The sequence below is a fragment of the Arvicanthis niloticus genome, chromosome 1, assembly GCF_011762505.2.
Source record: "Arvicanthis niloticus isolate mArvNil1 chromosome 1, mArvNil1.pat.X, whole genome shotgun sequence".
Taxonomy (NCBI): Eukaryota; Metazoa; Chordata; class Mammalia; order Rodentia; family Muridae; genus Arvicanthis; species Arvicanthis niloticus.
This window is the reverse complement of record NC_047658.1, coordinates 98,330,367-98,351,755: the sequence shown is the minus strand read 5'-3', so window position 1 is coordinate 98,351,755 and position 21,389 is coordinate 98,330,367. Positions and strand designations below refer to the sequence as shown.

At 40.7% G+C, this 21,389-nt stretch overlaps 1 protein-coding gene across 2 annotated transcripts in view; it reads right to left on the bottom strand.

Moving 5' to 3' along the window:
- Window positions 1-8,249: 8,249 nt before the first annotated feature.
- Window positions 8,250-21,389, bottom strand: part of Acadsb (acyl-CoA dehydrogenase short/branched chain) — a 38,219-nt gene continuing 25,079 nt past the window's right edge. The window contains exons 7-11 of one of the 2 annotated variants that reach the window (XM_034510490.2): window positions 20,255-20,347; window positions 17,058-17,147; window positions 14,343-14,480; window positions 11,773-11,872; window positions 8,250-11,112 (exon numbers count right to left, since the gene is read on the bottom strand). In XM_034510490.2, coding sequence (XP_034366381.1) covers window positions 11,042-11,112; window positions 11,773-11,872; window positions 14,343-14,480; window positions 17,058-17,147; window positions 20,255-20,347 — 492 coding nt within the window. In that variant the 3' untranslated portion in view covers window positions 8,250-11,041. The remainder of the gene's footprint in view (window positions 11,113-11,772; window positions 11,873-14,342; window positions 14,481-17,057; window positions 17,148-20,254; window positions 20,348-21,389) is intronic. The other variant, XM_076911952.1, reaches the window with a different exon arrangement.

Here is a 21,389-nt window from a genome sequence, read left to right as displayed (position 1 = left end):
TTTGTGCTATCTATATAGTCACTTGAGCATGGTCAAACTTTTAGTGACCTGCCTCTTAAACAGACACCCCCCAAAACCCCCAGCAGAAGCCATCAACTGTGGATAGCTAATGTTAGCATCCTCGTCATACCTTTAAGAGTTCTCTTTGATGGTTTCCTGTTTAGGCTTGCTCCTTTTTTGGGGGGAGGGGTTGGGGGTTGCAGTGGAAGTAGGGGTTGTCACAGAAGTCTTCCACATCCCTTTTTCTCAATTATGTGTCTGCAATCATCAGTATTACTGCAAAATAGCTTCTTTTTGTTGAATATGGTTTCCAGTGACAGCACAGACCACAAATATGGCCCCCAGCTGCAGCAGGCCCATAGACCCAGATAAGACCCCCAGAAACAGCTCAGACCACAGACATCACCGTGGCCTCAAGTGGTAAGTACAGGTTACTCAGTTCAATATGGCCCCCAGTGGCAGCTGGTCCATGGACATCAATCAATGTGGGTTCAAGCTGCAGCACAGACCACAGACATTATGTGGCCTTCAGTGGTAACATAGGACATCAACACAGACCCCGGCTGTGGTGGCACCATGGATGCAGGCATGGTCCTCAGCAGCAGCATGAATCTAGACATCACTATGACCTCAAGTAGCAGTCACGTCAGCCTAACATCAGCCTGGTCCTCACCACCATTGAATCCCATCCCATCTCCAGCTCTGCCTCTCTCCACTGTTTTGGGTTCCTATCTTTCCCATCTATTTATCACGTCTTTGTTCATTATAGTGGTGCCCAAAGCATGTACCAAAAGGCTGGGTGGCCTGGAGGACTTCTTCTGCCCTCCCACAACTCTGGATTTTGACTAGTTGTGGTTTTCTGTAGGTGTCTCCATCTATTGCAAAGAGAAGATTTATTTATGAGGGGTGAAGAGAAGACTATACTTATCTGTAGGTACAAGGTCAAATGTTTATAGATTGTCATTAGGGATATGTTCCAGTAACCATGACTTCCATTGTTATTCCTCTTATTGAGTGGGTCTAAGTCTAATAGAGAGCTGTTGGTTACCTGTAAGGCATGTGTGCCACTACTGTACCCTCAGCGTCATCATACCATGCTGGCTGTTGACATGGTTCATAGGTGCCTTTGCAAACTTGCATGATGTCTTCTTGTCCAATGAAAGCTAGTCCCCAGAGGTCAATTCTGGCTCAGGGGTCTCTGGGCCCTGTTTCTAAAGCAATGGGGACTTACTTTCCACAACTGGGGGGTAACCAAAAACTACAGCAATAGGCTGTATGTTTGGGAGTCTCTTGGACAATCATGCTTAACAACTCAAAAGAGGGCTTCTCATATCTGATATGGGAGTTTTTTGTTAGGTAGTCTTTGACTCTTGGAGGGAGCACTATCAGCCCAGATGAGAAATGTTCACTAAAATTATATGTATATTTATATACAAAGCTATGTGTATTCTAGGGTTTTTTTTTGTAAATATTTAACAGTATAACTCCTTGTGGGTTTTCGGATATTCTTATTGTTACTTTACCCACTCGTCTCCTTTACTTACAGCCTTCATCCTTCCCTTAAAAACTCCCTTTTCCATTTGTCCCATCAGATCACCTATAACTTGCTATTCCCTTCTATTCTCCCCCTTCTTCTGTATTTACCTCCCTCCCCATCCCTAAGGAGTCCCCCCTTTTTCTATTTCCTTGATTAGATTTGTTGTTCTCTGCTATTCCCCTCTCTGTTGCTCCCCAAGTCCCATATCCTGACAATGGCTCCATTTTAACTTTTCTGATTTCTGTAGTTACGACACGCTACACATTCACATCTGAAGACTTGGCGCTAGGAGCCTCCAAAAAGAGAGAAGATGTGACATTTGTCCTTCTGGGTTACCTCTCTAGCCTCACTTAAGAAAAAAATGTAAAGACAAAATTTTAACTCATTAGTCCCAAGAATCCAGCAATCAGTTAGATCTTTTCAGAATGAATCCTATACATTTTTTCCAAGTTTAATTCAAATATTCTCAATGTAATAACTGCTCTTAGACCTGTGGAAAAGAATTCCGATCTTAGGCTGTCTCTGGCCTGCATTCCATAAACAAACACATAGTAAATGTATTCACTGGGATTCCATACTTCATATCAGCACACCATGACCTGGAACCTAGATATCATTCTCACACCTAACACCTTTCAAGTCGCTATAGCTCCCCCATCTGCCTTGTCCCCAAAGAGTAACACAAAAGGAGGCTCCATCCAAACATAAAACAGGGGAAGTCACTGTCAGAGAAATAGGTTACTCTAGCAGTAAGGAAGACGATCTTAGCTAGAAGACAAATTACAAACCTGTCAAGCCCTTCCTCTCAGATGACACGAGAGTAACAGATTCTTGTGTAACAGGTCATTACTCCCCGTGGCACTGATCTTTCCTGACTTGTCTTTTGTTTTTGGATGGGCAGCTCCAGAGGCTTCCAGGAATAGGCATGGCTTTAGGGCAGTTTCATACAGGGGTTGAGCAATAGCTTGAAGTATTACTACTTTGTACCACTCCCTCTTAAAGTTGAGGCCTAGTGGTAACACACACAGAATATCACATGAATTCTCTACATTCACTTATGGACATTGAATTCCAAGTCTGTGAAAAGGTTTTCTTTTTCTTAGTTTCAATACAAAGTCATAACATTTAAAGTTCCAAAAGTGACATGTAAACAATTAGTTTTGCGTAAATAATTTATAACTTTAAATGCTATAGAAGAAAACACTTATTACCTACATCTTATCTGTATTTGTGTCCTTGAGTGTATGTACAGTACACTTTATGTATTCGAGTACCTGCAGAGGCCGGAAGAGGGCTGGAAGAGGACATCCAGTTTTCTGCAGATGGATTTAGAGGAGGTTGTGAGCTGCCCTGAGGTATTAGAAACCAGACCCTGGTCCTCTGCAAGGGCAGCAGATATTCTTAACTGCTCAGCCTTCAGCTCCAGCCCCCCAGTTACACCTTAAAATTATATTGAAAAAGAAGTACCCTGGACCATGGGTACACGGAAAGATTAGATTAGATATAAGAAATGTAGCAGTAGAATGCTGAATATAAAAGCTAAAAATAAGCCCGTTGATGGGATTGATAGTCACCTGCTAGCTCTGAGACAGGAATGCAAGAATGGAGACCTCATAGAAAATGGAGGCCTCTGGTGTCCTCTGCTAAAGTGACCATGTGGTCCTGGAGGGGAAACCACAAACTGAAGTCCTAAAATAGTACAGGAATTGGAAACCAAATTTTTTTAGAAGTCAAGCGAATAGGACAACGGCTGAAGAGTAAGAGGTGGATCTTGAGCGAAACGACATAAAAGCCTCAACCAAAGAACCAATTAACCTGAAACACAAGTGCACCGCCTGCTCCTGCTGAACCCTGCTGGACATGAACAAGAACGGATAAGGGCTGCCTTTTAAGAGCTATTTGAAATGCCAGTGGGATGTTCTGCCCTTTGCCTAGAATGTGCAATGCTTTCCTGGAATGGAGCAGCGGGCTGCTGCCCCGGCATTCAGACGTCTTCATTCAGTTTCATTCAGACTGAGTCCCTCATCCCCTATACTAGTAGCTAGAGATGCTGGGACCAGCTTGTTCTGAAATGTTTGTTCTTCTGGAGATTGTCCTGGTTGCTGAGGTCCAGTAAAAATTAGACTAAAAAGAAAAAAAAAATCAGCAGGAACAAGGTGAAGATGTGTAAACTCGGGGTCAACTGAGTTAAAAGGAGTGCTAGCCCAGACAGCGCCCTGACCATACTAAAGTGACTTCTGAGAACATAGACACCAACAATCTAAGTCCTTTTTAACACAACATTCAAAACAAAACATAAAGTCCATGTCTTTTTTTTTTTTTTTTTTTTTAAATCCTCTCACCCTTTCTTTTTTTCTTCTTTTTCTACAGGGTCTGTGAATCCAGACTGCCTTGGAACTTGCTTTTAGTCCAGGATAGCCCAAAACCCATAATTCTCCCTCCTCTGCTTTCCCCACGGGATTTCAGGCATGCACTGATACACTATACACCTTGCTATATCTGGCAACCTTTCATATCAATGCTTTTTAACCTGAGTAATTCCCAGGACTTCTTGCCCACTGGGCAAGGGAAGACATTATAAAACACATTTGAAAATGAGCACAGCACCCATCAATAAGTGTATTTTTAGATCTCATGCACTTAGGGAAAGCCTGTGCCTGGGGAAGATGGGGTATTGCTATATGAAGGAGTTGTACATCTAGTGTACTGGGGCTGACCACTAGGCTGGATGAGTCCTCTGACGCCCAGCCCTCCACACATACACCATACTGTCTGATGTCATTTTATTGTTAATTTACATCTCAAAATGGGAAAAAGTCTCTAAGAGAAACAGCTGGATTTTAAAACATGAAGCTTTGGTGACACATCCTAGCATCCTCCTCCTCCTCACAGGCTCTGTTGGTTAAGAAGGCAAAGTCCAGTGAAGCAAGCACCATGGAGCCTCCCATTTGGGGGCGGAAGTAAGGTGAGTAGATGGCCCAACAGCTTTGGTTGCACAGACCTAGGAAAACAGTAGGTATACGCCTTCCCAGAAGGCCTTTGGGATGGAAATGGGGCATCTGTGATGAACTTGGAGAAGATGCGGAGAAGCTCACCTTTCCCTTCCTTAGGCAGGCAGGGTTTCAGGGAGCTCTGGGGTTTACTGAGTAAGTCTTGCTGGGTGACACTGGGATAGAAACAGAAAAAGGGGTCTTTGGGATAAGATTTGTTTTGAGAACCCTTCTCAAACTTTAGTGTGATAAAAGTTCCCAGGGAGGCTTCTAAACAGACAGATTCCCAGGTCTGAGGCCCAACCAGAGGACTCATGGCTCTAGAAATGAGACTTTTGTAAAAAAGCATTTCAGATCCTTCCAACCTTACTATAGGCTTCGTGTGACTCTGCAATGTTTCCCTGATAGATGACCAGGTCTCCTGCCTCAGTTCTCTGAGATTTAAACTGAAATTTCCAAAGCCTGCTGGGCCCCCTGTAGAGTGATTATGAACAGCCTGAACTTCTAAGACACTCCCCACTGCTCTAGAGGATAGTCCAGGCTAGTGTAAAAAAAAGTGAGGTACATGGACGGCATTGGGATGGAAGTGGTCACTGAAGAGGGAAGCAGTCAAGGGGAGGAGGTTTCAGGCACAGAGCAAGGCTTCCAGGAAGGCCATCTGAGATCACAGGGATAGATAGAACAGAGCACCAATTGAGGGTAAAAAGGAGGACTTAGGAGGTTAAACTCACCCACAAAAGTGAAAGCAGACAAAGCAGGGTTTGAGGAAGAGGAAATACGGATGAGGAGCAGATGAGGCAGCCATGGTCCACTTCCAGATCTGCAGAGCAGTGGCTCACGAGAATTTAGGGAGTTAGTTTTGTGAAATGGAGTTGAGGTTAGATTGGATATAAATACATTTCCTGTCTTAAGTCTCCCAAGTGCTAGGATTATGGCCATGTGCCATTACACCATTACAGCTGGGAAATTTCAGGTTTTTTTTTTCTTGTTTGTTTGCTTATTTCTTGAGACATGGTTTCTCTGTGTAGCCTTGGCTGTCAGGAACATATTCTGTAGAGCAGGCTGCCATTGAACTCACTGAGATCTGCCTTTCTTCTTCCTCTGCCTCCTAAGTCTGGTGATTAAAGGATTGAACCACCACCACCCAACAGGAAATTAAGTTTTTAAGAATAGGGATAAGAATGTATTTGTAAAGGGAGGGAGGGAGAGAAATAGTAGAATTACAAATAAAATCAAGAGCGAATATAGTTCATTGTCAATTTGTGTTTTGGTATTCTACCCTGATGGACTGACTGATTAATCTCGTCAGAGAAGTCTGACATAGAGGTAGTCATTGAATGGACAACTTTTCCTTAAAGGGCCAAAAGGTAAGTATCTTAGGCTTTGTAGCAAGAGTCAATATTAAGGATATTATGCTATTTACATACTGTTTAAAACATAGAAACCCGTTCTTATTTGAAGCTGTATCATCAATTTTACTACCCACTTATAGCACAGAAACCTGTTAACCTATAGGCTGTGACAAAAATAGGAGGTGTTGACAGAAGGTGCCCATTGGATTTTGCCCAAGTCACAGCTCACTCACTCAGTTTATACAGGCACCTGGCTTCTTAGACTACAGACTTTTGGGAATTTTCTTTTCCTTTGCTCCATCCCCCTTCTCTCTCATATGGAATCTCATATGGAATCTTGGCTGGCCCCAAACTCATGGCAATCCTCCTGCTTTCAGGCTTGCCAGTGCTGAGATTACACATCTGCATCCCAGCTCCCATCTCTGACTTGTTGATTTCTAAGCCATGCCCACGATTACAGCTTTGTCAATTATTCTCATTTATTTCTATTTGTTTTGCTCTATGTATTCCCACTTATGTTTTTAGGGGTAATAAAGTCCATGGCTGTTGGATCTTCTTGGTGAATTGACCCTTTTTATGAGATTTTCTTTAAAATTAGTTTTGTCTTTAAATCAGTTTTGTTAAATATAGTTATTCCTATTTTTTTGTTTTTATAGCATTTGTAGTCTTTTCTCATATATTCCAACTTTCTTGTCTTATTTTAGATATTTCCAACTTCATATAGCTAAGATTTAGACTTTTCTTTTAACTCATTTGAATAGAATTAAAACAATTTATTTATTTTTATTGGCCTAAGTTTTGTTTGCAGACGTGTGAGTGCCTGCTGCCTGTGAATGGTGGATGAGAGCACTGGATGCAGGGAGCTGGAGTTACCGGTGACTGTAAGCCACGATGTGGGTGCTAAAAACCAGATTTGGGTCTTTTGCAAGAGCAACAAGTCTTTTTAACTGCTGATCCATCTCTCTGGCCTTCTCATTTAAATCCCACACCTCTACACCCCATAAGGAAGAGTCTTCCTGTGTACCTCTGCTGTCCTGGACTCACTCTGCAGACCAGGATGGCCTTAAACTTACAGAGATCTACCTGCCTCTGCCTCCGAAGTGCTGAGATTAAAGGCATGTGCTACTATGCAGGGCTATCTGAACACCTTTTAATAAGTAGGTCTAACCCACTAACATTTGCTTACAATGTTTTTTCTCCTTCCTCTCCTCCCCAGTGCTGGGGATTGAATCCAGAGCCTTGCATACACCAAATGCTCTACCACCAAGCTACATCCTCAGTCCTACTTCGGTTTTGCTTTTTACCAAGTTGTAATGTTAGGATTTTTACTGTGATCTGTCTGTACAGATAACTGCAACTCAAATACCCTGTTGTGAGCACTTAGATTCTATTATGCCTCTGCACAGCCTAGGATAGCTCTTAGTGACTGCCTCCTTTAAAAGATCTTCTTCCAGTTCACAAGTCAAACATGGCAGACAGTCTATCCACGCAAACCTGTTTCAGAACTTTGCTTTTCTAACTGCTGTCTTCCTTTCACCCAGTTTCCTCCTTTATTGGAGACCAAACCCCAATGTCTTATATATGCGAAGCAAGTGCTACCACTTAGTCACACACCTCCAGGGCTTTAATCATTGTCTCCCAAAACCCACACCCCAACTACACCCCAACTACCTTGTTCATAGCTTGAAGAGTTGAACCTATTTCCTGAAGACTGATTAGGTAAGAAAGGATCAGTTAAGAGTGGCATTTCATTGGGAAGCCTCTGAAGATTGAACAGCTATAATGACTCCAAGAAATGAAAGTAGGAGAGCCTTCAGCAGCCAGGTTTCCCACAAATGCCACTCATGAACCAATGCACAGTCGACTTAAACTCTCTATGCTACAGTCTCCGTATCAGCACAATAATAAGATACAAGAGCAGCCACCTCATAGATTGTTGTTAGCCAGTGTTGAGGCTATGGAACGGGGCTGGACGTGGTGATGCACACCTTTAATTCCAGCACTTGGGAGACAGAGGCAAGCAGAATCTGTGTGTTCTCGAGGTCAGCCTGGTCTACATAGTTCCAGGAACAGCCAGGGCTACATAGAAAGACCTTGTCTCAAAAGAAAAAAAAAAAAGCCTGTAGACTGACAGTTGGGATGTAGTAAAGGTGTTAAGTTTCAGTAGATCTAAAGCACTCCTCCTGCACAGGACCCACATTGGCACTTTTCTTAACATTTTTGTGAAAATATTATTAATGAAAACAGAAATGGGACATTGACATGGACACACCCTAAATAAGGGTAAGCACACCCTAAGTAAAGGGACACTTTTGTAATCATAGCTCAGAAACCACAATATTTGATGGAGCAACCACCAAAACACATTGCTGAGTGAAAACATTTTTACTGATGTCTAGATTTTTAAACTGATGTAGGAATCTGGAACATATAAGCTGGGATATCCTATGGCCCTGTACTGCGGTGTATCACTGAATTTAAAAGTGTGACAGTACACATTTACACTAAAGTAATTCTTTCAGCACATAAGCACACACATCTGCAGGATAATATCTGCTGGGAGGATATGCTCAAAAGCAGTGGCCTCTCTACTAGAGAGCTGCCCACATTGCGAGGAACAAATAGAGTCCTCCAGGGGTGGGAGAGGAGACATCTTTAGCATTGTGAATTTAAACTTGGTCTATATTACAAGGCCTAGTCTCTGAAAATGAATGAAACTGGCTTACCTGAGTAAAGAGCTATTGGCAAGGTGGACAAAGGTGTTGTCCACTTTTCCCCGGCTTTCAGACTACATTCACTCCTCATCTATATGTGACAACTGTGCTTTGTTCTAGCAGCAAGAATCTCCAGTTAATTTCATGCTTTATCTTTTCATTCCCCATAGAACACTGATTTTGTAACAATGAACAAAATCTCATACATACTGTTAAAATGGGACTTTTACTTTATGAAAGATCAGCAAAAATACCCTGCAGAGTGTTTCTTTAAAAACAGTGTAACAGTGATGCAAAAATGATCTCACATAGCCGTCTTCAGACTTGCCATCCAGGCTATGGCCTAAAAGCCTTTAGCAAGTGATTGATCAATCACATTAGTGTGAGGTTTATTTTTTATCAGTTAAACTTGAAATAAATCAACAACAAAATAATCCAAGGACAAAATCCAAGCTCTGTTGAGCAACAGCTGTGTTTGGTAATGGGAAGAACACTGATCTGAGCCAGTCGGGCTGAACTGTTGTCTTTGTCCTTGGATGGATGATCTGAGAAAGCAGCCTGGGTTAAGAGTCTTTCATTTTAAATACACAGAGTTGCCTTTATGGTTGTCTAGTCTTTCTGGGTTTAAATTTCCAGTAACCAATGCATGTTAACCATCCTTTGTGAATATGTGCAAAATACACACACAGAATTACAACGATATGGGCACATTTCAAGTCCAAATAGGTAATCAGCATCTACTGATGCTGAGTTAGAACATGGCACTTATCACCCTTTCCTGGGTTTCTAACTAGAGAGGAGAAGGGCAGGACTCTGTTTGCTCACACTGACTCCCACTGCATCGTCTGTAAGTCCACCTCCTTCACACTGTCACAGAAGTGGAAGATGTCTGGCCCCTCAGGGCACTGCATCCACCCCTTCCTTTCTTATCACACTCATCTGTCTGTTCTGAAAGGCTGGGTGAGGGGCTTTCATCATTTCCCCCATTTGAAAGTCAAGTAGACTTTATCTCTTTGGATTCAAGGTCTAAATTTGTTCTATTTCTTCCTACTGTTTTAATGTAATTCCTATCTCAACTGTATTTACACAACCTTGCATATTTAACTATGATTTGCATTGTGGAAATTAATTTAGCTCAATAAACATGACTGTGAAAAGCAAAATTACCTAGAAAATGTCAGGTTTTCGTAATAAACATTATCCTTTTGCAAAAGCACTAAAATACTTTCTATCTAGAAGTAATGATTATTTTCAGCAACTGCGTGAGCCTTGGGGCACTTTTTACATCTGACTTGTGATGTTTCCTCTGGAAATATGAAACTCGTTTGTCTACTGTCTACTTCTCTCTCTAGAGGACTCAGGATCTGCAACTAGAGGATCTTCTCCTGACTGTAAATTCCTAACACTGATCAATGGCTTCACCAGCTGGATATCTGATTAGGCTTTGCCTGTTTTTCATTTACATTGTAAAACATAGATCTCTGTCTTCACAAATATAAAATTATTTAATATACTATATAAATGACTACATATATTTATACTGAATGTGTCTTTTCAGAGACTATCTAGTCTCCGTTCCCCATTCCTTATGAGATTGTGATATTATTTCCTTACGGGGGTATATTTCTCTTAAGAATCAATTTTGAAAACCAAAATTGAATTTCTCAATTAATTACTATTTATGATAAAGTCCAATAACCAAGTTTGAGGGAAAAATACTCAATTAAAATACAGAAGTAAATCATACTACTGAAAAATAGTACATGATCTAATAAATTATTTTCAGATGATCAGGCCAAACTATTTAAACTTTATAGTTGAAAACTAATACAGGGACATGTTTTTTAAATGCGCTGCTAAGAGCCACACAGTACACCTTTCATATAGTTCAGTTTTAGCAGCCAAACACACTGCTTTTGTTGGTTAAAATAATACTTGGGACTTTTTATTGTTGTCAATTATATGGCCTACAAGCTACATTTTTATTTTCTATTATTTCTTTGATATTTAGAACTAAGAGTTCTAGATTTTTCCAAATAAATTTTATCAGGTTCTACCTTGTTTAGCAACTTACCACTGAATCTATAAAGTATTGAATAAAAATTGCCAACTGTAACAAACGTTCCTCTGGCTCATACCACAGTATAAAGATTTAGTAGGAATATAAAGTGACTATTTCTGTCAGCTACCAATACTTCAAATGGTTTCTTCTTCCTAAATGCTGGTATAGTGAAACTTTAGTATACTCTAAAAGTAGGACGAGAAATAATAAATGTGTTCAGAAGCTTAGAAACAGTTTTAGAGTAGATTGGAAAGAGACAGGAACAGGTCTGAGACCAGGACGAGGGGCTTCAAATAAAACAGTGCACTGCTCTGCAGACTCTACTCAGTAAGGCACAGCCGTTGGAAATGATTTGCCAGGATGCCAGAGAGGCCATTGCACAGACATCAGTACTCCGCATCGATGTGCTTGGCAATGGTGTTCAGCTGGATGTTGGAAGTTCCTTCATATATTGTACCTTAAACAAAAGGGAGAAGTGGGACAATTAGAAGTGCGCCCACAGTTAAAGAGAGCCGCACAGAGATGAATAAAAAGACACCACCCCTGCATCTGCACTTGAACAGGATTCAGCTTCCAAAGAGATTCTGATAAGGTAACAGTTTTCCATTTGATCTGCAGCTCACTAAAATCGGCTTTGAACAGTTGAGGATTTGGCTCTTAGAGCATCCCTGAGCAAGCCCAGCTGCTTCTAAGGACCCAGCAGTTCTCAGGCCTGCCATTTGCTCTCCTTGCTGCTGGTGGAGCACTGGAGCACTCAGGCATGATGAGGCAGCTGCCTTCTGAAATTAGAACCATACTTCACAGAACAGTATTAGACCCCAGGAATGGTAAATACTAGCAACTTCAGTAACAGGAAAATGAAGATAGTACATTTTGTCGCAGTTCTCTTAAAAGGTCTACGGAGGCATTTTAAGAGTCAATTTGATGTTTTTAGAAATATAAATTCATTTTTCTGATAGGAAGAAGGAAGAAATGCAGCCACGACGAAAAGTCAATAAACATTCTGTAGAGATTAAAATGCTTTTACCTAAGTACCAGTAATATAAAATCGACAAACACAATAGCCCAAATACCCACTGTGGCAAATAAAACAAGCGAACATGGAAAGGCTGCTTACCGATCTTTGCGTCTCGGAAGAATTTCTCCACAGGGTAATCTTTGGTGTAGCCTACCCCTCCCATCCACTCGATGCACCTACTTGTTGTTAGCCCAGCAACCTACCAAAGGCAAGGAGCAGGTTATAGACTGGAGCGAATGCAGCATGAGCCTTGGAATGACATTCTCAGGAGCACACATTCACTGTTAGCCAGTGGAAGGGCTGCAGTTATTTCTATAAAATTCCCCATCAAATCACAGAGTTTTTTGAAAAAGAAACCAGACTTGTTCATATGCATATGCTTGCCAACAGGCATCATTTATTAGCAGATACTTCCTGAGGGTGGGAGAAGATAGGCACTACCCCTTCGGTCATTATGGTCATTTAGAGACAGACATTAAACCACTTGACACAGATTTTATAAGCTGCAGAGAGCAGAAGAGCTTGTCAGGCAAACTGTTGTGAAGAAACAGCTCGGCCGAGACACAGCAGTTTGGGGCATTATAAACTGAGGAACAACAACTGTATGAGGACTCCAAATAGAGCAGGGCCCATTGGCCTCAGGGACCAGAGAGGCTGGGGTCAGAGTTAGAGGGAAGATTACACTGGAAGGGCGGGGCTGGCCTGGGGTGGAGTTTGACTATTGTAATAGCTCCTCCAGGATGTCCAGAGAGAGCCCAATTCCCAGAAACAGGATGTGCTATCTAAGCTGACAACAGAGGGGCTCTGCAGCTGGGCCTGAGTCAAGGGCTTGAGATAAGAAAATTATCCTGGAGCCAGGCAGTGGTGGCACACGCCTTTAATCCCAGCACTTGGGAGGCAGCAGCAGGTGGATCTCTGAGTTTGAGGCCAGCCTGGTCTACAGTGTGAGTTCCAGGACAGCCAGGACTACACAGAGAAACCCTGTCTCAAACAAACAAACAAACAAACAAACCAAAACAAAACAAAAAAACAAAAAAGAAAGAAAGAAAGAAAGAAAGAAAGAAAGAAAGAAAGAAAATTATCCTGGATTATTGGGATGGATGGAGCACATAATCCCAACAGTGCTCATAAAGGAGGAAGGATGCTGCAGAGCTAGTCACTGAAGACAAGCTGACCATAGCAACAGGAAGGACTGTGCGTACGTGTGTGTGTGTGTGTGTGTGTGTGTGTGAGAGAGAGAGAGAGAGAGAGAGAGAGAGAGAGACAGAGAGACAGAGAGAGAGACAGAGAGAGAGAGAGAGACAGAGAGAGAGACAGAGAGAGAGAGAGAGAGAGAGAGAGAGAGAGAGAGAGAGAGAGAGAGAGAGAGAGCTTTGAATGTATTACATTCATTGCTGGCCATGAAGACGGACAAAGGGATGAGTCAAGGAAGTAAGCAGCCTTGGAGCTGGAAGGTTCTTCCCTGGAGCCTCCAGAAAACTTGTTCTATGAACATCTTTATTTGATATCTCAAAAGCCAATTTCAGATTTCTGACCTCCCAAAGTGGCAGCTGATAAAACTGCATATTTCAAAACACTATATTTTGGGAAATTTGCTTGCTGTAGCATTGTGAAAAACTAATACGAATATTGTTTCAATTACTGTGAGAAGTCACTGAAAAGTTCCAAGAGACATCATGGCCACCAAAAAAGACAGCAAGATTGGACTGGGGACCGCAATAGGGACCATGAAAGCAGCTGGGGGCCCAGGAGTTTGACTAAGAAATCATGTAGCCTGGACAGATAGGTGGCAGAGAAGGAGAGAGAAACAGAGAGAGGCAGGAGAGAGGAAGGGAGAGACACACACAGAAAGAGAAACTGCAAGAATGAGAGAGAAACAGAGAGAGTGCGAGAAAGAGACAGCGAGAGACACAGAGAGATGCTGGGGTTTTGGCTTTCTCTGGACATCCTTGAGACCCCATTAAGACAGTCAAACTGCCTGTCCTTCTCCAGGACCAGCTTGCCCACCCAGTTTCTTCTCCTCTCTTCACTGACCCCAGTTCATGGCAGTCTCTCATTTTAGGAGCTGTAAGGGTTAAATGAGTATCTGTCAGTGGAGGCAACCTGTAGCCCATGGGCTATTATGTACCACAGGATGCCATGAAAGCAGCTCAACCCAGCTGGAGAAAGTCAAAAGGTTGGACCATACTAAATCAAAATATTAGACACAGTGTCAAGACTGGGAGACAGCTCCCCAATAATGTGGGGCAACTCTCTTGTTCAATGTGTACACAGAGAACAGATATATCTGAGTAGAAGATATTACTCATGGAGATCATGTCTTCTTGGTGCTTTAAGTCTCATATGGTCCTGTCATGAACATATCCTCCATGGCAACTCACTGTACCCCAACTTGAAACCATGGCTTGAAGCCATCACTCAAAGGAGACCTCTGTGGACTTGCTGTGGTGTGCTTCAACCTGAACTGGCCATTCATGAAAACATTGAGACATCACAGAAGCAACACATCTTCCCACGACAGCTCTACCCTTACTCATCTACTGCAGGAAGTGGAAAGCGCACGTTCTCTTTTTTGGAGGATAACCTAAGCCTAATCAATATTCCCAAGTGAAAGACTAATAATCTCACTTATGAATAAAAAAGGAAGTTGATAACTCCTTCTAGTTTACCTCTGCTGCATAGTATTTGGCCATAGATGCTTCTTTTATAAATGGCCTTCCAGCTTCGACGAGTCTAGCAGCGTTGTATGTTAGCAATCGTGTGGCTTCCAGCTGGGTGGCCACCTGAGCCACTTGGTGTTGGAGCCCCTGTAACATGCAGACCCATGTAAGAAAGTGACAATCTGCAAGCCTCAGTTTACTTCTAACTGCCAGTGAGATACACAATGCCTAAAGACTCAAAATACATCCCCAAAGAAATACAAATGCAATCCCTTTAAATACCTTAAATCTGTAATCTAAAGTAAAATAATAATAGGCTACAGGTATTATTAGATTATTAGACTCTTTCTTGAAATATTTCAAAACTCATGTAATTCTTCATAGTTTGCTAAAATTTTAAATAGCACCATAAAAGGTCAGGTTTTTAAAACTTTGATTCTCAAATTTAGTAATTATTTTCAACCGTTTATGATAAAAACTAGGCTCATACCAAATCCCAATAGAACAAAACTTTCAAATGTTCTTTGCTTGATTGACTTAAGAAAATTTTGATTTTTGAACATGACCTCACCACCTTAAAAGTTGCTAGCTGTAAAATAATGAAAGAATATTTGAAGCACCAATTTTCTTCCTTCAACTAACTTTATTAATATGAGTCTACTCCAATGTTCAAGAAGAGATAGCATCTGTATATATCTTCCTCTGTGGCTCTCTCATTTCGTTCTGGAGACAGAGATTTCACCAAATCTGGTGCTTACCCTATGGCTGCTGACCAGGAAGTCTCTGGGATGTGAAGCCCTGTCCCCCTCCACAGTATCAGTTTCATTCAGCTTATACAGGAGCTCAGGTCTCCAAGATTGTACAGCAAGTCCAAAACCATGTCCCCAGCCCCCAGTTTATTCTAATTTTAAAGAATAACTTTTCAATGCATATTAAAAAGTTACTGCCACCCTGAAGTTTTATTTAGTGATGAGGTGCCACTAAGTGCCTGCCAATGAATAAAATGTATTAGTGATAACAGGAATGTAAACTGTGCAGTGATACACAGTCTGTTAAGCTTTGGTTCAGGCATGGGGGGGGGAAGGGGTGGCATACTTATAATTTCAGTATTTGGACTCAAAACTGAGAGGGACTGCTGTAAGCTCATGTCTAGCCTGGGCTACACACTGAGTCCCTGTCTTTAAAAAATGGGGGCCCACAGAGACTGAACCACCAGCCAGAGTATGCATGGACAAGACTTAGGTTCCCTACACATATGCAGCAGATATGCAGCTTGGTCTTCATGTGTATCCCCAACATTTAAAGTGGGGGCTATCTCTGACTCTGTTGCCTGCCTTTAGATCCCTTTCTTCTAGCTGGGCTGCCTTGTCTGGCCTCAGTGGAAGAGGATACGCTTAGTCTTGCTGTGACTTGATGTGCCAGAGCAAGTTGGTATGGGGGGTATAGGGGCTCCTCTTCTCTGAGAAGAAGTGGGGAGGAAAGGGGTAAGGGGGTGGGAGTATGGGGCTGGGAGGAGAGGAGGGAGGGGGCTGTGATCAGGATGTAAAGTGTAAATAAGTTAATGGAAACAAAAGTAAACCTCCACAACCCAATTTGCTAGAAATATAGCCTCATGTTTACTACAGACTGGAATGATTTTCATGTCTAACCTATCCGCCATTTAAGCATTTATTATATGCTAATTCTGTGTTGAGCAATGGGAGATACAGCATTGAACACTATAGCCAGAATTCCTTGTCTTCCTGATTTGAGTCTAACAATAGACGTCAATTACATAATTTCAGTAATATTTGATGAAGATTAAGACAGTCTCAATTAAAGCAATTATTTAATAATCCCATTAATAAAAAGCTTTTCCAAAATGAAGGGAGTGAAAACTCGGGCTATTTGTAAAGATCTGATAGTCTTTGTTTTCTGTGATATCTAGTATTTATGCTATTTTGAGATGCATAAATGCTATCATGGAGATGAATGTTATGAAGCATCACAATAATGGAATAACTGCAAGTCCCTACAGAGCAAATACCTCCCTGCTATGACATGCCTTTTCACTTATGCTATCTCTTTTTGTGGTGTGGACATTGAACTCAGGGCCTTATGCTACATTCTAGGCCTACTGAGTAAATATTCCTAATCTAAAAATCTGAAATCCAAAATGCTCCAAAATATAAAACTTTTAAAGCATCAAGATGGTGCCACAAGTAGAAAGTTCAACTCATGACATTTTGGTTCATATATAAAATTATTAAAAGTATTGTATAAAATTACCTCAGAGCTACATATAGGGCATATAAGGAATATAAATGAAGTTTGTTTAGATTTACCTCACATCCCCAGGCTATCTTACCATATCCATAAAACAAACAAAAAAAATGTTTGTTTCTGCAAACAAACCTGGAAGCCTGAAATATTTCTAGTGCCAGGCATTTCAGATAAAGTCATATAAACCTGCACACAGAATAGCAAGGTATGAACCCAGGGGATGCTGGACTTCTAAGGTGGTGAGGAGACAGCTCTCCAATGCCCACCAAAGCATCCTGAACACATAACAGCTGGCCTCAAGGACTATGGTTCTGCCCTTAGAAAAGATTAAGATGGTCACAAGCGTATCCCATGAGACCTATTTCTCCTCCCAATGGAACATCCTTGGGGGACTCCCTCCATGGCTTTCAACACAGGAAGGGGGAAAGTCCAAGACAACAGAAAGAGTTTAATTATATATACCTGAAAATCAAATATTCGTTTGCCAAACTGCATCCTTTCTTTAATATATGGAATAGTGTAGTCAAAACATCCTTGGGCCAGTCCTAGCATCTGTTTAAAGTAAAGAGAGAGAAACCAAAAGATCAAAATGTGTTGGTTATAAGTTTAAGTCCTTAGTTACCCAAGTAGCACATTCCTTTCACAAGGAAACTGAACCAGGGAGAAGCAAGGAGGGGACCGCAGAGCTGGCAGGCGCACTGGGTATGCACTACATACCTTTCCCCACTGTGTCTGATCATGTAGAGACAACTGGACTCTTTTCATATATGCAGGAGTAAGTGCATTTAATTCTAGCAAATTCTGGCTACAGCTATGCTTATAGGACCAGGACACTGCTCAGAAGTCCTCTTTGTTAAATTCTGATTCTCCAGGAATGAAGCAAGCTGTAGCTTAGCCTGGAATGGACTCAAGGCTACGGACTCTGTCTCCATTCCTCAGAGTCAAATATGGGAAGTCCCTTCTTTGCTTTGTCCGTTTGTTTTGCTTTCTGAAGTACAGAGGGGATAATCCACAGTGTCATCCATGTAGACAAGCACTCTACCATTGAGTGGGAGGAAGGGGGACGAGGGTGTGGCCAAATAAGCATTAACATTTAAATCTGTCCTTGGGTGATGTAACTGAGGTTCAGACAACTGATGAGAGAATCTGGTAAAAACAGTAATTTCCACACTTGAAGACCAAGTCAAATGTGGTAACAACTTCAGCTGAACTGTCTCATTGCTAACCAATTTCTATAACTATTGAACGACCCGAGCTTAAAAATGGTTTTTAAACTTCAACATTAGGTAGCTAGTAAATCACTATCTAATTATGTCAAACTATGTAGGTTTAAAAAAAGAAAAAGAAAAAAAAATCAATAGTTAAAGCTTTGGGGGGAAATGCTCACAAACATCAATATTTCATTAGTGTTCATTCACATTTTCTTTTAGCCTTTATTTAGTATTCTCTGGTGAACAGAAGATTATATCCAAAATTAAGGGGACAATGCCCCCACAAATCCCAAGTTAAAATGAGGCAGCAAGTTTTGGTGATTATCAATGATGTCATCCTCCAGCATATGAGCCTTTCTATTAATATGAAGATTGATTTTGATTCTTAAATTTTTTCTTTTCATTATTTTCTAGTATGTATGAATGTTTTGCCTACATGTATGTCTCTGTAACATGTGCATGCAGGACATTCAGAGGACAAAGAGAGCACTGGCTCCCCTGGGAGTGAAGTTCCAGCTGGTTGTGAGCCACCACCTGTATGCTGGGAGTCAAACCTGGTTCTCCAGAAGAGCAGCCAGTGCTCTTGACTGCCGAGTTATCCTTCAGCTTCCAGTTTCGTTTTTTAGGTAGGTTTTGCTATGTGCCTCCACTGGCCTTGAACTTGCTTTGCCTATCTTCAAACTCTCAACCTTTCTGCTTCAAGCCTCTGGGATCACAGGCATGTGCCAACACCACTGATTTAAACCCTGAAATTATCCACTGTGAATTAAAAACATGCATTTCAATCTTGGTAGAATGCCTCCATTTTAAACAGTAATAAAATAAATTCTCTTCAACTGCAGGGTTTTGAACAGCGACTCCAGTTCACTGCTAGGTGTACCTTTTCCTCTGCAAGCAGCCACTGAGGCTCAGGATGTACCTGCTCTTAACATTTTACTGGGTTATAAGATAATGCAGAATAATTGAAATAAGGCCCATGTCATGGACTCCATCGCCAGAACATCTATATTATGTGTATCTAGAAACCATAAGGCTTCCTATTGGAGCTTTAATGCTGTATCCAATGAAGTTATAAAACAAGAAAACCTTTAAAAGCACTGGTACAGCAGCACTCCTTCAGCTTTGTTAGCAACTGAAGTTGAATTCTGGTCTAAGAATAGTCTGTTAGGGTGAGGGTATAGTTCAGAGGTAGACCAGATGCTCAGCATGCTTAGGGTCCTGGGTTAAATCCTCAGAACCTCTCCCCTTGGGAGGTGGGCACCATTTTGCTAATGTAGTAAAGAACAGCAGGAAAAAATGTGGAGTAATAATTCAACATTTAACTATTGTAACAGCTAACATATAATTTACATCAAATCTAAAAGCTTTAAGTTAGTAAATCTTAGATACTGATTAAAAACAAATATATACATATTTGTTTATATAATATATATTTATATATATTATATATATATAATAAATATATATATAATATATATTTATATATATATATTTATATATATATATTTGGAGTGGAAAGAGCGTAATCAGAATTACATACACACACATACACACATGTATGTATGATATATATTAAGGGTTGAGATTAGGGATATATATATATATCTGACTATTGATTTGTTCAGGAAGGGTTTAGGGGGCTCCAATTCTCAATGTTGAACTACCCACTACTGACAGATTTTGGGTTGGAGGTAAGTCATTGCCTTCAGTTGATTCACCAGGCTCCAATATTCACATAGATGGCCCTGAAAACGGATCACTAAACATAGCCAATAGTTACAAAACTCAATCTGGTAGGATGAAGGTGGTGTGGTGTTGCTAAGGATGAGAAGGAGATATGAGAAAGAGTGGAAAGACAGTAATCAGAATTACATACACACACACACATGTATGTATGATATATATTAAGGGTTGAGATTAGGGATATATATATATATCCTTACATAATAGAACATATGTGTGTATATATATACATATATGTATATATGTGTATGTACATATGTATGGATCCTTATATAATAGAATATATGTATGAATATATGAATGCTTACATAATAGAATATACATACTTATATAATAGAATGAGTGTTCTTAATTTTAAAAAGTTCTGAAAGAATGAATTTCAGATTTTGAAAAGTTAACTGAAAAACAGATGTCATTATTTAATATGTAATATATTTGGAAGTTACCAGTCTAGTTGTTAGATAATACTTTAATGTTCTCAAAGCAGAAAACAGCTATTACTAAGCTATTGTTTGATCTTCTGGGCACTTACATAATTGACCAAAGTAGAGTTTGAGAGAAATAAACTGAAGCCATTCTTTTCCCTCATGCAAGGACAGGGTGCCACCTTGTGTTCAAAAGCTTCCAGATAATTAATTGTCTTATTGCAATTTTTTTCTTTATCTTAATTGGCTCAAAATGTGAAGTAGCTAAGATGTGACTTACCTGTGCAGCGATTCCGATTCTCCCTTCGTTAAGACTTCCTATGGCATACTTATAACCATGCCCAATTTCCCCCAAAATATTAGTTTCTGGAACCTGGAAATACAAATGTACACTTACTTCCAAATTTAGATTTACATCATTTATTTTGATTTTAAATATACATAACATGTAATTGAATCTCCCCAATTTGTGTGACCTTACTCTATAGTGATATTGAGTAGACTTCAGTGAGAAAAGCTGCAGAAATGACTCAGTGGTTAAAAGCACTTGCTTTTTCAAAGGACCCAGGTTCAACTCCTAACAATCTACATGATTGGTCACAACCATCCTTATTTCCAGCTTCAGGGGATCTGCCATCCTCTTCTGACTTCTGCAGGCAACAAGCACACAGGTGGTACACATACATTCATCCGGGCAAAACATTCATACACAGAAAATAAAATAAATACATCTAGAAAACAAGAAAAAAAAAAAAAAAAACCCAGACAAATCAAACCCTCAGGGTTGAGTGCCTGCTGACATCTGTGCGTCTCCTCACTGTTCTCCCAAGTTTGTGCTGCTCACTCGTGCATCCTCCTGAGCCCAAGCACAAACTACCAAATGAATGAATGCATTTAGAAAAAGGGAATTTTACATAATTTGTCAATAACATATATGAGTAACAAGTTACCTCCAATTCTTATTTGTATGTTAATCATGTTGAGATAATTCATTTTGAACTACAAAAACATGAAGTATTTTCAAAAGCAAGAGTAATCAACTGCTCTTCTGATGGGATGATTCATTTTTAGAAAAGTCTACTGAAGTGTGTGTGTGTGTGCACTCTCCCATCCTACAGTAAGTAGGAGAGAAGGAAGGAGAAATAAGCTGTAATATTTCCTCAGAATATAAAAAGTCAATGCTAGAAGTAGAGAGATGGCCCAGTGCTCTTGCAAGGATCCAGGTTCTCTTCCCAGTACCTACATGGCTACTCGCAACTGTCTCTGATTCCAGTTCCAGGGGATCCTACACTCTTTTCTGGTTTCCAGGAGCACTAGGCACATATATGGTTCACACACACACACACACACACACACACACACACACACACCCCACACATTCAAAACAACATTCACACACATACAGCAAAATATCC